Genomic DNA, 15,508 nt, shown 5'->3' with positions numbered 1-15,508 from the left:
TCTCCGTGACGTAATGAAGTAGTTGCGTGTATTCTCTGATGTAATATTAGAGTTTATATCATAAAAACTCTGAACTCATCAGACTGCCACAAGGAGAGAGAACTTTATGTTGAACAACTGGAACATTTTGTACCAAAACCTTATTTGAAATTTAAAAAGATAATTTTATTTGTAAATTCACTCTGGTGGGCCTTTGTAACTACCAACATATATATAAATATGGTTTTTATTCCAATAAAAGTTACAGTTTCCCTCTCAGCTGCCATAAATACTACTTGCCTAACCCTAACTCCCCTGACCCTGACCCCCTTTCTGTTGATCTTCACCTCCAGGATGAAGAGGAAGACAAAGGACACAGGGCCATCATGTGTTTGGGAAGCCTGAGCAGGTCTGGTTCTGTGGGGGTCAGTAGAGCTCAAAGCTTGTGTTTCTGATGTTTTTAAGTAATTCAGTGACTTAAAATAGCGACAGACTACTGAGGAACGTACGGCTCAATCACATCAGTTTCACTCTTAATGTTACTTGGTACAAAACTATGCATTCAATCAACGAATGAAGTGTGTTTATTAAATGTTTGTTATATCAACATTTATTTAAACTATTAATTTATTATTCTAATAATGTGTTAAATATTAAACAACCACACAGATGACATAAAAACATAATTAGAAAATAAAGTTCAACATGAGTTTTAAATGAAAGCAGAGGCGACATTCAAACATTCATTCACAGCATTTAGAGATATTATGAAGCACCGATACACTGAATACATAATACAGATTAAAATGATCATTTCATTGATTTATTGATAAACTGTATATGTGACAACATGGTCCATGTCATAAAGAGCAGAGTCCTGGAGGTCACTTCCTTCTCCCCGTCCTGGTCCTGGTTCAGGAAGCAGGCTTTGGCTGGAGTAAACCTTCAGCTGCTGATGCAGTTTGAGTTTTGGGACCATCTGGGTCCTCGTTCAGGACCAGCACTCACGGGGGTCAGTTCTTGCCTCCCTCTCTCCTCCACCTTCTTCTGTGTGGCATCAAGTTCCTGCTAACAGAACTCTGTCCCTGGCGGGTCTGGAGCTGGCTGGGATTCACACTGTGCTCCTGTTAAACTGACCCAACCAGAAACACTGACATCAAACTTTAGTTCCTACTGAAACAATAATAATAATAAATAAGAAGTCTATGAAATAAACATTAAATGTGACGGATGAAATGTGTTGATGATTTATGAATGTGATCAAAGAAATCCAATTATCACCTTTTCACCCCCCTTCAGTTATTATGTGTCTGTCACAGGAAAATCAACTGATCTGAGTTCAGTAATAAAGAAATGTTGATGACTTTCTGTGGTTGAATGTAACAAAGTGTGTGTGTGATTGAGTCCTCTGTTTTCATGTCACTTTCTACTCGACTACATCTCAGAGGGAATTATTGTCCTTTTTACTCCACTACATTTATCTGACAGCTTTAGTTACTAGTTACTTTACAGATTAAGATTTTTACACACAAAACATATATAACATATGTTTCCAAAATGTTTTGTTAGAAATGAAACTACCCAGCAGCTTGTGCAATAATAATAATAATAATAATGATAATAATAATAATAATAATAATAATAATAATAATAATATTAATAATAATAATAATAATAATAATAATAATAATAATAACAATAATGATAATAATAATAATAATAATAATAAACTTTATGTGTATAGAACCTTTCATACAGGAGTTGAAGCTCAAAGTGCTTCAAACAGAAAAAACTGAATGAACATAAAAACATAGAAATTAAATAAAATGATGTGAAATTAAATGGAGAATAAAACAAAGTTGATGTACTACTTGAAGTACATTTTCCTGATTACACTTACTTTTACTGAAGCAACGCTTTAAATGCAGGACTTTTACTTGTAGCAAAGTATTTCTACAGTGTGGTATTAGTACTTCTACTGTAGTAAAGGAACTGAGTACTGATTATTTAACCAGACCAGCAGGTAAGTGAAGACGTGAGTGGTGGACCCCTCTCTCGTTATGTGACCTGGTTTGACCCATCTGAGCGTGTGCAGAACAAAGACTTCAGATTCAAGTATCACTGTGACATCATAACGGTGACATCATTCCATACAGATATTTAATCGAATACATTCAATAGGATTTAATTCAAGTGAAACTGAGTTTCAGTAAATCGTGAGGGGTTAGAAATGCAAAATGACATCATCAGTCTGAGAAAATGAACAGATATTTGTTGCCATGGAGACAGCAGCACAATGCTGTACTTTCACTCTCTAACAGACAGGGATCTGGTCTACAGGTGAGCCCATTTAGGGGTAAATGACCAGATGGGGGCTCTCTGGTCCAACAAAAGGTCTGGAAACACATCTGCAGCTGCAGCTGGAAGCAGCGCAGCTACGACGATGAGGAAGCTGCAGCTACTGATGACGATGATGACGGCGAAGAGTTTCCCATGTAGCTCTGCAGGAAGTGGTCCAGACTGAAGACCCTCCCCCAGCCGACCTCAGGGTTCACACTGATGAAGTCATCAAGGTTCATCTGACACTCTGAGGAGGAAGCGCATCACAGCGATGTCATCATGAGGTCACATGGTTTACATCATCAAATGTTCAGACATCATGGAAATGAAGACACATTACAGGGGGTGTCATGTGACCTGCAGTGTGGATGGGGGGGTAAAGCGGGGGTGGCATCTTCCACGTTCCATCAGGGTTCTTCATGTGAGATCGATCAGATGCAAAATTTAACAGGAAGCTGTCGGCAGGGACAACACGCAACTTCCTGTTTGAACACAGACACAGGTACACTTTACTGTGATGTCACTTCCTCTACAGACACTCTGGAACAGGTGTTTTAAGGGTTTACTTCCTGTTTCACAGGTGTTTATTGCCGGTGGTGTCCAGGTGTGTGTTACTTGCAGTGTCCAGGTGCGTGTTACCTGTGGTCTTCGGGTGTACGTTACCTGTGGTGTCTGGGTGTGTATTAGCTGTGGTGTTAGGGGGTGTGTTACCTGTGGTGTCTAGGTGTGTGTTACCTGTGCTGTCCGGGTATGTGTTACCTGTGCTGTCCAGGTGTGTAATACCTGTGGTATGCAGGTTTGATGTTGTGGTCTGAGCGGAGGGCCTGGGCAGCATACAGCTGCAGGCTGCAGGGAAATGACAACTCAGAGTCCAGATCATAAACCAGAGGGTCTGACTGAAGACCAACCTGCAGCAGGATGACGTGGTAGTCCTGAAACACAGGATGACATCATTCATGACATCATTATGAATGAAATGTCTGTGACATCACACTGACATCTGATCATCACGCACCCAGATCACTGGCTGGTCTCCACGTCCGGACATTTGCTTCCACAGAGGAATCTGATGGAGAACAGACAGAGAACGTCTCTGAACATCAGCTAGGTGTTCTTTAGGGAACGTGTTCATAGGATCTGGCAGACGTTCTGTAGAACGTGGCACAGATGTTCTAGTGGCCTGATGTTCTCCTGTGTCTTCTCACCATTCTGTTCTCATTAGAGATGAAAATCACGAACAGTTCTTCCAGCAGTGCGGTTCTCTCCGTTCTGACAAACTCACAGAGCTTCCAAACATTTTCTTCACTGCAAAACAAGAACAGACAACAGAACCTGTGAGACCCCAGAAGAGCCAGCGAGTACAGACTGTGCTCAGCTGGTTTTTACTTCCTGTCTCACGGCGGTAGAACGTGAATGACTATTTGAAGGGCTGTTATTGATTAGCACTCTGATGTGATCAGTCTCAGCATTAATGCACACGGAAGGATCCACTCTTGTGATCTGGGGGATCTACCTGCAGGTAGATCACAGCATGGCGTTTGGTAGCTGCTCTCCAAAGTGAACATTCTCCTGATGGCAGGATTTAATATGTTTGAGTTATGAAGGCTTGCTCAGTTAGAGATGTGGCACTTAACACGAGCTTTATTAATCATCTGTGTATACTGACAGACGACCTCGGCCCCTCCCGTCATATCTCACCTGATTTCATCAGAGCAGTGACGTGCACACATGACGAACAGGTTGTAAATACAGCTTCAATGAAACAACGTTCACATTGTTGCTCATGAAAACTTGGATTTGTGCACGTCTCCATTTCTTTAAAGCAGCAAATATTTGTTAGCGTCAGGCATTCATTTGTAAAGCTTCTGTTATTTGTGGATTTGTTTTACATTCATGTAAATGATAAATATTTACGATGTTACGATGTTCTTTAACCAGAAAACAGGTAACTTCTCTCTGTTTTGTTCATGTGTAACATCCTGAATGTTTCTCTGTCTACATAGAAAATGGTTTTATTTTACTGCATATAAAACAACACTTGATATATATTTGATGTATCTACTCATCTGCTTTGTGTACTGTCAGTTACCATGTGTAACATCTAAACCATAAAATGTTCCTTCAGCCGGTACACACATATGTATTACTGCATGCAGTGTGCATACACACTGTAGTATAATAGTATAATAGTATATGCTGTGGTATCACTGTAGTATAATAGTATATACTGTGGTATCAAACACTGTAGTATAATAGTATATACTGTGGTATCAAACACTGAAATACAACAGTATATCTTGTAGTATTTACCAGTAACAGCTGGTATAAACGCAGTCTTCGCGGTTCGGTGTAATTCGGTCCTCCCTCTTCATGTTGGTGTCACACGGAAAACGTTCCGCCGGAAAAGCCAGTTACATCCGGTGTGTTTTAGAGACAACGAGCCTTCATATTTAACGCTTCCATTAACCGGAAGTGCAAACAGCTTCTTCTCTACGTTGAACAAACCATTTCTTTGATTCGTGAAATTTTGTCCCCTTTCAGGATCTCAGTTCGGTGAAGTTGCTGAAATCAATCAGACCAAACCGGAAATCGTACTTCTGCCTTCAAACGAAAAGCAGAAAACAGCAGCTTGAGGCTGTGCACGAGCTCCTACACACAGACTTTAGTTTACTAAAGACGGTGACAGAAAGTCAGTTTCACCTGCTTATACCTGCAGGTGATGTGCTGATGTCACCGATGTTGTATTCACTGTAGCTGGTTAACACGAACACTGACATGAAGCAGGAAGCGTTCACTGAACAGCTGTTGTGTTTCAGTCTTTAACTCTTAACATTAGCTTTCTTTGGGCTTTGTCAGATGATTGGTCCATACTGGGGGGTCGTGACTGCCCCCCTCTCATCTGGAGTGGCACATTTTTATTAGTGCTTAAAATCATAAATAACCTGCTGTTTGCTTGATTTTAAATATTTTCTCATCTATTTTTATCCTCAACAATGCTGTGACTACACACTGATTTAATGTAAACATCTGAACATGGTCATGGTCTGGCTCAAACCAGAAGTGCCAATCAATCTGTGCATCCTTGAAATATGTTGTGTTTGGAGTCAGTGTGGAGCTGTTAAAACAAGCCACGACAAATCAACCTGAATGTCAGAAGGAAAACTGACTTAGACATTGATCTCCATGATCAACTCGGTCACCATGGCAACAACACACAGCAGCAAATGCAAAAAAACCCCAACAGGTCAGAAAGTTTCAGTTTAATTAAAACAAACACTAAGACTGAAAAACATGACGAGGTCAAACATGAAAAACTGCAGTGTGTGGTATCCCAGCAGTGTTGCTTCAGACCACTCCCCAGCGTTGGTTGCTAGGATACCACAGACACGTTAATATGACCACCTCCACACAGGTACAGCATGGCCAAGCTGGTTGCCAGGGTAGCGGGCTGGTTGCTGGGGTGCAGGATGCTAGGTGAAGAGGCGTACGGTGGCGTCGGCTCCAGAAGAGAAGATCCAGGGCTGGGTGGGGTGAAAGGTCACATCCAGGACGCCGAGGTCATGAGTGATGGTATGACCTCTGAGAACCTTCACCGGGACAATCAGCGGGTTCTGTAGCAGGTCACTGTGGGGGGGGGGGCAGGAGTCAGTGTATAGTACTCTGTGTATTACTGTGTGTATTACTGTGTGTATCAGTGTGTATTACTTGTAAACTGTTCCGTGACAAACAATGACGGATCCATCGTCAGACGCCGAGGCGAACAGCGGGTAGAGTCTGTGATAGGCCACGCCCCTCACCGCCTTCTTATGGTGGCTGCAGACAGGAAGTGATCAATAACATCAATATGATCAATAACATCAACATCAATAACATTCACATGATCAACCCGAGCAGAAACAATCTGAAACGAAGTCAACGCTGCTGGTTTCTTCTTTAGACCTCTTTAACTAGAATTAACCGAGTACTTCAAGTACTTCAGAGTGTGAGTTTCCTTAAAGTACTTCAGAGTCTGAGTTTCCTTAAAGTACTTCAGTGTGTGATTTTCCTTAAAGTACTTCAGTGTGTGTTTTTTCTTAAAGTACTTCAGTGTGTGTTTTTCCTTGAAGTACTTCAGTGTGTGTTTTTTCTTAAAGTACTTCAGTGTGTGTTTTTCCTTGAAGTACTTCAGTGTGTGAGTTTCTTTAAAGTACTTCAGTGTGTGATTTTCCTTAAAGTACTTTTTCTTAAAGTACTTCAGTGTGTGTTTTTTCTTAAAGTACTTCAGTGTGTCAGTTTCCTTAAAGTACTTTTTCTTAAAGTACTTCAGTGTGTGTTTTTTCTTAAAGTACTTCAGTGTGTGATTTTTCTTAGAGTACTTCAGTGTGTGATTTTTCTTAAAGTACTTCAGTGTGTGATTTCCAGCAGCAGATGATCTGAGAATAAAATGATGAATGAATTTTGAGGTCAAGATGTTGATGATGTTTGTGAAAATAGAAACTTGACGTAGAGACAGAGAACATGTGAAAACAGTTTCACTCGTTTCTATGCAGCAGCTAATTATCAGATATAGAGGTTTCACATTTGTGGCGCCATCTGGTGGCAAAATATCACCAAGCCTGCACAGCAGAGCTCAGACCCATCGTCCAAACACACGAGTTTGGTTAGCATAGCTATAATATAGCTAGAATTACTAACTTTGAGCCTTTGTGTCAAACTAGCCAATAACCGTTTTGTCCAAGCAGTGGGTCAGATTTCAGGGCACAAGAAGAAGAATCCGAACAAATATAAGAGCTCGGGATCAATAATAAAACATCAAGTCTGAGTGAATCTACGACGATTCATTCACAGGATTGATGGGTGTGAGTTTGATTGACAGCTGTCAGGCTGATGTACCGTAGCATCTTGTAGGGTTTGGTTGAGAGGTCGAGGTCAAACCAACTCAGCCTGCAGTCGTAGCTCCCGCAGATCACGTGATCACCTGCGGACAGAGAGACAGGTGAGACAGAAGCCCCGCCCATCAGCGGTGATTATTGCTGAGTCATATTATGGCACTAAAACGTTTGGTCAGCTGAAACTGAGGCTTCATTCATGAAGCTTTCTCGAGAAAAGAGTTGCTCTTAACGAAAGTCTAAGAAAATTCTTAGAATGACGACGTTTGATGACTTCCCCTCGCAGTTCATCCTGGTTCTTCAGAGCACCTCAGGTCTTCAGACCAGTGATGAACTGCTATGACGGGATCAGACTACACGAACCTCCAGGGTTAGGGGGTTAGGGGGCTGTGGGGGTGTATCTGATTACCTCCAGGGTGGACAGCCATGCTGGAGATCCACTTGGAGTTGGCCTGTAGTTTTTTGGTCATTTCCTGTTTCACCAGGTTGTAGATCCGGACGGCGCGCTGCGTCGCCACAAAGAAGTAGGGCCTGACAGGGTGGAAGGACACGCACTGAACCAGACCTTTGTTCTTCCGGAAGGGGTTCTGGCTCCGCCTCCGGCTCACCTGGTGGATGAACACCTGTAGGTGGCTCGAGTGATCTGGCATCACTGACGCCAGGTAGTCTCCTTTAGCGTGCCACACCACCTGGTGAACGGCCTGCGGGGGTCACAAGGGATCAGTCAGGTCAGGTCAGGTAATGATCAGGTGTCTACAGTCAAACAGGGGGAGTCTCTCACTTTGGGATGCTGTATTTTGAGGTGGATCCCCTGGGTGAGCTCCTCCCCTTCCCCTTCGGTCCAGGTGACAGAACCTGGCCCCTCTGTAGGCTCCGCCTCCTGTTGACCTGACAGGAGTCGCTCTGACGATGACACAACCTGTCTGTCTGCCAAAGATGGAGACAGGATCAGGACCACCGAGTCCCTGAAACAGAGAGAGGTTTGACGTTTATTTGTCTTTTTGTTCACTGTAAGAAGTCATGAATCAGGACATTCACACAGACAGACTGTCAGGTGTTTCAGTGACATCAGCACATGTCCAAAGTGTAACAGAGCCCCCCCTCATAACCCCACATCACCTGGAAACTGTCCAGGTCGTGAGCAGCCCTGAAATCAACCATCAGTCTGGACTGACAGCACATCAACATTCAAGTCTTCCTCCACCTTCCTCCTCCTCCTCACATACACCGCCATCTTTGTCTGTCCTAAAACAAAGTTCAGCAGCTGTCCTTTGTTTTTCTGTTGGCGAGTGAAACCAAAGATAAAAACCTGCTTCGTGAAAACCTCTCCACATCGACTGAAGATGTTTCCAGCAGCAGAAACAGAGCTGTGAGACGCAGTGAGACACCGTCTCTCTGTGGCTGCAGAAGGGACATTTGTCCTCTACAGCAGCGTTGATCACAGAGACGAAGGAGTTCACTGCTACAGCGCCATGTAAGATCCTCCACTGCAGGTCTCCATGTTTCCCTGCTAGAGGAGGTTTGTACAAGGACCTCCATGCAGGCCTCAATGCAGGGTTTAAGGACCAGTAAGTCCTCCAGGGGGTGTCACTGCGCCCGTTCAGCTTATTCTGGTTCAGAGTCTTTACCAGCAGTTCAGACAGAGTCTTCCCTGAGGCGTCCTGTTCCTTCAGCTCCTGCTGTCTCTGCTTCCTCCTTAGGAAAAAACAGGACGCTTTGTGGCACCCACTGCAACCTGTCCTAAAAAAGTCTTCTTCAGGTACGTCCGACGTAGAGAAGGACAGGTGGAGCTCATCAGTGCTGTCTTTAAGGACCATAAAGACCTGCCTACGGGGACACACCACCAGAGAGAGAGACAGAGAGAGAGACAGAGACAGAGAGACAGACAGAGAGAGAGACAGACAGAGACAGAGAGAGAGAGACAGAGACAGAGAGAGAGAGACAGAGACAGACAGGGACAGACAGACAGACAGAGAGAGACAGAGACAGAGAGAGAGAGACAGAGAGAGACAGACAGAGACGGACAGAGACAGAGAAAGAGACAGACAGACAGAGAGAGAGAGACAGACAGAGAGATAGACAGACAGACAGAGACAGACAGACAGAGAGAGACAGAGACAGAGAGAGAGAGACAGAGAGAGACAGACAGAGACGGACAGAGACAGAGAAAGAGACAGACAGACAGAGAGAGAGAGACAGAGACAGACAGAGAGATAGACAGACAGACAGAGACAGACAGACAGAGAGAGACAGAGACAGAGAGAGAGAGACAGAGACGGACAGAGACAGAGAAAGAGACAGACAGACAGAGAGAGAGAGACAGAGACAGACAGAGAGATAGACAGACAGACAGAGACAGAGACAGACAGACAGAGAGAGACAGAGACAGAGAGAGAGAGACAGAGAGAGACGGACAGAGACGGACAGAGACAGAGACAGACAGACAGAGAGAGACAGAGACAGACAGGGACAGACAGACAGACAGAGAGAGACAGAGACAGAGAGAGAGACGGACAGAGACGGACAGAGACAGAGAAAGAGACAGACAGACAGAGAGAGAGAGACAGAGACAGACAGAGAGATAGACAGACAGAGACAGACAGACAGACAGAGAGACAGAGACAGACAGACAGAGACGGACAGAGACAGACAGACAGACAGACAGATAGAGAGAGAGAGACAGACAGAGAGACAGAGACAGACAGAGACAGAGAGAATCCACTCAGCTTTCAGTCTGTGTCCTTTTACGTCTTGCTCATTCTGTAGGGTTGGGGGCTCACTCAGTGCCATCACACATTCGGGACGATGGACACAAACTTGTGGACATGTTGGAGGACGCAGCCGATGGGGACATCAGTGAGCACACAGACACTGTTACAGACATCAGTCAGTGCACTGACGATGTTGTTCACCGTCTGCCCCTCCCAACCTGACACCCCGGGTCAGACATCTGGTCCAGACTCAAAGCGAGGTCCTCCACCTTCAGCTCAGGGGACATGATGCCAACAAAGCAGCCAGACAGGACCTCTGGAGGTTATCGGGGGGGCCAGGAGGGCCTACAGGCACGGAGCGGAGTCCATCCACTGCAGCTTCCACCCCCCACATATGTGGAATGGATAACGCTGCATCACCGACATGAGACAGAGCGTGGAGGTTACCATGCCGACCTTAGAGACGGCCGACATGAGACGGAGCGTGGAGGTTACCATGCCGACATCAGAGATGGCCGACATGAGACGGAGCGTGGAGGTTACCATGCCGACCTTAGAGACGGCCGACATGAGACGGAGCGTGGAGGTTACCATGCCGACCTCAGAGATGGCCGACATGAGACGGAGCGTGGAGGTTACCATGCCGACCTTAGAGACGGCCGACATGAGACGGAGCGTGGAGGTTACCACGCCGACCTCTGAGACGGACCTTAAAAAGGGCCAATCCCAGCTAAGCTCCGGGCCCGGTAGGTGTCCCAGGAGTTATACGAGGCCGTGCACTGACTGGCAGAGGTGCTCAAGAACACATTTCCCCCAGTCAGTCCACCTCCTTCAAGGCGTCCTCCATCTGCCCCGTCCCCAAGAGACCAGTCTCCTCCTGCCCCGTCGCACTGACATCAGTCATCATGAAGCGCTTTGAGCGAGCAGTTAAAACCTGCCCCCCCCTTCCTGACACATATTTCTCTTTATGTATTTGACTGCAGGGCTGCAATGTTCCACATGTTTTTTCTACTTGTTTTGTCGATATGTGTGTGAGACAGTGAGACAGAGAGACAGAGAGACACATCATCAGGGTCCTTACAGGGCGACAGCCAGCAGACAGACAGATGGGTTTGGGTTCCAGGCGACGCTCTTCACAGCTCCGCCCACCTGAACCGTCTTCAAACAACGAGATGAATGCACCTCCCAGAACCTCACAGAACCGTCATCACTGCCTGCACACAGAGATACAAGTACATATTAATACACACAGAGAGATACAAGTACATATTAATACACACAGAGAGATACAAGTACATATTAATACACACAGAGAGATACAAGGAGTATATATTAATACACACACACACATATACACACACATACACAGAGATACAAGGAGTACATATTAATACACACATATACACACACACACAGATACAAGGAGTACATATACACACACAGAAATACAAGGAGTACATACACACACACACACACACACACACACTGTTGGTTACCTGAAGCGAGCCATTGTCCTGATGGAGACACACTAATGGAACGAACCAGACTACTGTGACCACGATACACCTGAACACACACACACACACACACACACACACACACACACACACACACACACACAAAGAGAAAACACAGACAATTTAAGTGAGGATACACCTGTCACTCTGCTGGAGGTTCGCAGGAGAGTGTGTGTGTGTGTGTGTGTGTGTGTGTCTACCAGAGACTGTGTTGTGGGAAACGGCTGCAGGTCTTTTGGTTTGGGAAGTTTGGGAATCAGATCCTCAGGATTCACATTCACCTGCAGACACACAGGTGGAGAGACAGACAGGTGAGGAGACACAGGTGGAGAGACACAGGTGGAGACACACAGGTGGAGAGACACAGGTGGAGAGACACAGGTGGAGACACACAGGTGGAGAGACACAGGATGACAGAGAGACACACAGGTGGAGAGACAGATGGACAGAGAGACACACAGAGATGTTAGTGATCTCATGTTGCTGACAGAGACACAGTCCTGTGTCCTGAATGGCTGGGGGGCACAGTGCTTCAGGTGGAGCTGCAGGCGTGTCACTCACCCTCATCTTCCTCTGTCGGGGACACAGGTACAGGTCGAGGCAGCGCTCAAACCTCTCGTGGATGAAACGAGGAAATGCAGGAACCTGACGGAGGCTCGAGAACGTCCTGGGAACAAACGGAAACTTTCTGTCTGACGGATCCTGCTGCTCCCACAGAGCTCGCTGCAAACAGTGAGACAGGTAGACAGACAGGTGAAGACAGAGACGGTGAGCTTCTGTACGCTAACCAGGTGAGTTAAACAGGGGACACACCTCCTCGTCGGTGAACAGGTACTCGGGTGGAGGGTTGTAGGACTCGTGGTGACCGGGTAGAGGGATTTTAGGGGCGGGCAGGTGCATCCTGTGCTTGGCCAGAATGGAAGAGTCCTCGCTGGCCCAGAGGTCGTAGTAGCGCCCCCTGCTGTCATCCTCCTGTCGCCGAGGTTTGATCCAACCCATCTTAATGGCGTGAACCAGTTTGGACACTTTCTCCTTCTCAATGAGAGACGGGATGAAGCTGCGCTTATCTGCTGGTCTGTTGGTAACCGGGTGGAGCATCAGGTCTTTACTGAAGAACTCCACCTGAGGCTGAGAAGGGTGGCGGGGGGGCAGGAACAGGTGTTTTTAGATCAACATTGTCACACAGGTGAAGAACAGTCATCACATGTTACAAATCCTCAGTATCTGTACCTGCGAGCATCCTTGAATAGAAATGAATACCCAGTAATACCCCCCCAGGTGTGTCCGTCCATCCAACAGGGACAGCTCAATGAAGGTTTACCAGAGGGCATGGACAGAAAACACCTGAGCGTACCTGGTACTCGTTGAAGTTGACGTCTCCAAACTGTCCCCTCTGCAGACGATTCACCAGCTCCACCTGCTCATCCGACAGGACGATGTCACTTCCTGTCTGCTTATCGTGGACCGTTCTCCTGCAAACAAACAGGACGCTGTGAGCTGAGCGCTGCAGGTTAGCATTGCTATCATTACCCCTTTAAACAAATGGGAAACTAGCATGATGTGAGCAGGCTCACCAGTAGTCTGGGTTCTCCATTTTGTCCAGGAAGTCATCAAGCTCATCCTTGTTCCTGATTGGTTTGTAGATCTTCTTCCCGTCCAGGTCGTAGCCAATGTGAGGGAAGTCTTTGTACCACTCCATGGGAATGTTCCCCACCGTGTTTCTGATGTCCTGCAGAGAAACCACAAGGGAGGATACAGACCAGCTGTGTGGGAAGAGGGAACATGACGGAGCGAGAGGATCCCAACAAGCGTTCCAGACCTCAACAGAACAAAACAACCTGACAGAAGGCTTCAGAAGCCAAGGCCTCCTCATCATCATGTTCTACAGACTAAAGCAACAGAACGTTGAGGCCTTGACCACACGCACGCAGATAGTTTAGAAAGCAGATATTTACCCCTTCGTTTAAAAAATATTAAATTCTGTCGTTTTACAAAACACCTCTGTACACCTTAGCCGGTAGGTGGCAAATATCCACGTGGTCAAAACCAAAAACCCTGACAATGTTTGAGAGACTCAGAAGAACATTAGAGAACATTAGAGAACTGACAGAACACTCAAACTGACAGAAGGTTGTGGAAACACGAGAAAGTCTGTGAAATGTTACAGGGATTGTGGAAACTGTCGGAGAACCGGACAGAACTGTTCTTCTCTCTGACAGAACGTCACAAACAGCTCCTGTCCAGAGATCCCAGAGAACCATTAGACAACCCAGAAGAACAGGAGAGAACACACAAAACTCATCTCACCTCCTCGTCTGAAGAGTCACATTTGTACTCGTCTTCTTGCTTTTCTTCTTCTCTTTCTGTCACTCCTCCCTCCTCCTCCTCCTCCTCTTCCTCCTCCTCCTGCAGGTACAACAGAACACAGGTGACTTCGAGAGAAAACTGAGAACAGCAGGCCGCTCTCATTCTACACTGCTGAACAGGTGTGCCACAACCAGCTTCAGACTGACTGACACACACACACGCACACACACACTGCTACCTGCTCAGCATGCTTTCGCTCCACTTTCAGATCATCATCATCATTTTCTTCTTCTTCTTCATCTGATCCCTTCTCTTCCTCCTCATCATCCTCACTGTCACTCCCAGAATCCTCCAGTCCTGAGTAGACGCTGTCCTCGCTGTCTGACAGATCTTCATCCTCCTCCTCCTCCTCAGCAGGCTTCTTGTTGAAGTTGAATATCTGAAGAAAATCAATGCTCAGATTTATGTTCATCGTGTTACTCTGGATAGATAAAAAGAGTTGATTCCAGTTTAACATTAAAATCGTTTTTTGTGGACGTGTTTGGTTTGATGAATTGACTGTCAGGCTATCCTGATCCAGACCAGTCCACACGGGTGTATTATGGTCTAAGGAAGAGCTAACTGTCTTTAACTGGAAAGGCTGTGATTGGAGTTCAGTGTGAGTCTATGTCTCAACACACTGAGAAGCTGGATGTTATACATTAATAGTGTTAGTTGTGTGTGAACAAGTAAAAACTGTATCATCCAGCTTTAGCTCAGATCAGTAAATCTGTTTCCAGAATGAAAATCCTGACAGATGATGAGTTGTCTCCGTTCAGAACTCCATTCAGAATCTGATCGATTTAAGATAATCTGCTCCTCTCTAATCATTAACGCCTGAAGTGCTCAGCAGCTGGACCCGGTCTGTTCTCCTCTTTAGTCCGACTCACTGCTCTGAAGATCACGGTGTCAGTTCGTGAACATTTACAGTATTTACACAGCTCAGACTCTCAGCAGCGATGTTTTGGTGTAGCTTCGTCCTGTTAGCATGCTAACAGCTAGCCGCCAGCTTCTCCCCTGTTAACCCGGTCCTCCTCCTCTCTGTCTCGCTGCCTTTTAGTCTCACCTCATCCTGCTCCTCTCCCTCCCCTTCTTGACTCCTCTTCTTCGCAGTTTTCTGTCGCACTTTCTTTGCTTCTTCCCTCTGTTCGGTGCTCCGCATGTTTCTGCTGCAGCTCTCCTCCATCACACAGCACGTGGGACTCTACAGGGTTAAAGGTCACACGTCACAACCGGAGGGTTTACGGTTGGCGCCATCTTGTGGTGATCATCGTCGTCGTCGTCGTCGTCATCATCATCATCATCATCATCATCATCTCCATGATCATTTTAATGACAGCTCCGGTCCCAGAGTGTTAGTCTGTTGTTGTTAATTAACGCTGTAAATGGATTACCTGCTCCCGGACTGATACTAACCACATATTATTACTAGCAAACTGATTATTTCCCCATGACATTACTACTACCAAAATGATAGTATACTTATATTATTACTACTACCAAACTGATACTATACTTATATTATTACTACTACCAAACTGATAGTATACTCATATTATTACTTCTACCAAACTGATACTATACTTATATTATTACTACTAACAAACTGATGCTATACTCATATTAGTACTGCTAACAAACTGATAATATTAAGGACCTTATTTGTATACTATCATATTTCCAGAGCTTCTATGTCTATATTAGCGAAGGTCCTCTCATGTTAAAAAGAAAGAAAAAAAAAACATGT

At 45.5% G+C, this 15,508-nt stretch overlaps 2 protein-coding genes across 2 annotated transcripts; both read right to left on the bottom strand.

Moving 5' to 3' along the window:
* Positions 1 to 1,723: 1,723 nt before the first annotated feature.
* Positions 1,724 to 4,805, bottom strand: wdyhv1 (WDYHV motif containing 1). The gene is made up of 6 exons (XM_041955854.1): positions 4,630 to 4,805; positions 3,525 to 3,624; positions 3,335 to 3,385; positions 3,103 to 3,251; positions 2,677 to 2,801; positions 1,724 to 2,566 (listed from the first exon to the last, which is right to left on the bottom strand). The coding sequence occupies exons 1-6, from the start codon at positions 4,689 to 4,691 to the stop codon at positions 2,415 to 2,417; spliced, it is 639 nt and encodes a 212-aa protein (XP_041811788.1). The 5' UTR covers positions 4,692 to 4,805; the 3' UTR covers positions 1,724 to 2,414.
* A 765-nt stretch (positions 4,806 to 5,570) lies between these two features.
* bop1 (BOP1 ribosomal biogenesis factor) lies at positions 5,571 to 14,956 on the bottom strand. The gene is made up of 15 exons (XM_041955649.1): positions 14,828 to 14,956; positions 13,961 to 14,161; positions 13,723 to 13,821; positions 12,990 to 13,144; positions 12,770 to 12,887; positions 12,229 to 12,543; positions 11,977 to 12,138; positions 11,616 to 11,696; positions 11,395 to 11,464; positions 10,980 to 11,112; positions 7,969 to 8,152; positions 7,597 to 7,888; positions 7,192 to 7,276; positions 6,025 to 6,132; positions 5,571 to 5,943 (listed from the first exon to the last, which is right to left on the bottom strand). Exons 1-15 carry the CDS (start codon positions 14,945 to 14,947, stop codon positions 5,790 to 5,792), a joined length of 2,277 nt encoding a protein of 758 aa, XP_041811583.1. The 5' UTR covers positions 14,948 to 14,956; the 3' UTR covers positions 5,571 to 5,789.
* Positions 14,957 to 15,508: the final 552 nt, after the last annotated feature.

This window comes from Chelmon rostratus, chromosome 16 (assembly GCF_017976325.1).
Source record: "Chelmon rostratus isolate fCheRos1 chromosome 16, fCheRos1.pri, whole genome shotgun sequence".
Classification (NCBI taxonomy): Eukaryota; Metazoa; Chordata; class Actinopteri; order Chaetodontiformes; family Chaetodontidae; genus Chelmon; species Chelmon rostratus.
Note: the sequence above shows the minus strand (reverse complement) of the source record. Positions and strands in the feature narration are given on the sequence as shown.